General features: G+C 34.5%; 1 protein-coding gene across 1 annotated transcript; it reads right to left on the bottom strand.

The window, feature by feature from the left end:
• Positions 1-203: 203 nt before the first annotated feature.
• Positions 204-786, bottom strand: LOC121773896 (ethylene-responsive transcription factor ERF098-like). Its single transcript, XM_042170822.1, has one exon. The coding sequence runs from the start codon at positions 743-745 to the stop codon at positions 356-358; it is 390 nt and encodes a 129-aa protein (XP_042026756.1). The 5' UTR covers positions 746-786; the 3' UTR covers positions 204-355.
• Positions 787-1,688: the final 902 nt, after the last annotated feature.

Below are 1,688 nucleotides of genomic sequence, written 5' to 3'. Positions count from 1 at the left end.
CTTGACGAGCACACATTAGTGTTTGTTTATTAACATTAGTGTTCATGATAGATTTGAACTTAATAAAAAGAAATACTCCTACTATTTATTTGGTTATATCCGAACTCTTTTCTATACATAGGAATCAACAAGAATGTATGTTTTTAGTTGGATGAATAATAAAATTAGTAAAATTGTATATTTATATTAATATGTTGGTAACCATAGTTCTCATTTATCACATAAAATCTATAATTCTCAAATTAAAAATTATTAAAAAAATCAAAACTTGAAATAGTGGAAACAAAAACAAACAAATGAATCAAAGAAATGCTGAAGTATAAAAAGAAAGGAAAAATGAATGGGATTAACAAAATCAAAATCTTGTAGAATCGTTTTGTGTGGCGAGAAGATCCTCCAACAAATTATCATCTAAATACTCAAACTCGATCACCCCATCTTGCTGGCGGCGCCGCCCTCCATTCACCTCCACCTCCACCCCCGCCTGCGCTGCTGAGGGTGGTTGTTGATGCGGGGGATTTCTATAATGGCCGTCGTTAGGGAAGTTGAGGATGGCTTGATGGCCCCTTAGAGCGAAAGCGGCTCTGTCGTAGGCACGGGCTGCGTCCTCGGCCGTGTCAAAGGTGCCGAGCCAGAGACGCGCGCCGTTGCGGTTGGGGTCTCGTATTTCAGCTGCGAATTTGCCCCACGGCCGCCTCCGGATTCCTCGGTACTTGGCTGCTTTCGGCTCTGATGCACTTTCCATCACTTTTACTTTCTATCTTTCTCTTATTTACAGTATTTTAGTTAATTGAATTGGATTTGGTAATGTTTTGATTGGTTGTATATATATATATAGGTTTGGTGTAGTGTACGAAATTGAAAGTCAAAGTTGATGGTTTGACTTCTTGATTCAGTCGTGATGTTATAACTCTTGTCATATGCGTTATGAATTATGATTGCTATGTATTTGATGACATATTTGACCGCTCAACACAGAGAAAGTGTTGTAGGATTTACATATATTCTCGACCACGTAACAATATTCACAAACTCAAAGTTCATAGTAGTGAGTGTAAATTATTCATATTATTTTCAATCAAAGTATTAAGTAAATGATCAAATCACACCTAAAATCATGAAGCTAAATTTCAGGCGAATTTCATGCTTTGTGGACATTATTTATCTTTTGTTAACCATAAAGGTAAAAGGCAATGTCATTTTCTTTAGTAGTTTATAAACTACTAACTCATGCGCTACCAACTTGTAGAGATTATTGTTATCGTTATTGTTAAATCTATTTGGAAAAGCTTTTCATTGTTTATAGAGAAAATTCGAGTCCTTCATCACACAGTCATGGGCCTACTTCTTTTATTGGCCCAATAGTTAAAAGTGTTATCTTAATATTTCTATTTTTTCAAACTTGGATAGTACTAAGAAGTGATATTAGTAGTAAGTATCAGTTGCTATGATATTCCAACATCTTATCGATGCTACATTAGAGGTTAAATCCACTCTACTATAATTATTAATTAGTACACTTCATCTCAACTCATTTCCAACCATTCACACTAAATTCAAACTCATTTTTAAGTATGAGTTCTCTCAAAAAGTAGTTTTACTCCAGTCAATTATGCCTAACTCAAACCCAAAAAAATAAAATAGTCATATACTCTTTATACTTTTTCAGTTACACCTACAACTTATTT

This window comes from Salvia splendens, chromosome 2 (assembly GCF_004379255.2).
Source record: "Salvia splendens isolate huo1 chromosome 2, SspV2, whole genome shotgun sequence".
Taxonomy (NCBI): domain Eukaryota; kingdom Viridiplantae; phylum Streptophyta; class Magnoliopsida; order Lamiales; family Lamiaceae; genus Salvia; species Salvia splendens.
This window is presented reverse-complemented; position numbering and strand designations above follow the sequence as displayed.

What these genes read in the sequence shown, in the direction of transcription:
- LOC121773896 (XM_042170822.1), bottom strand. Translation starts at nt 745, where the DNA reads ATGGAAAGTGCATCAGAGCCGAAAGCAGCCAAGTACCGAGGAATCCGG.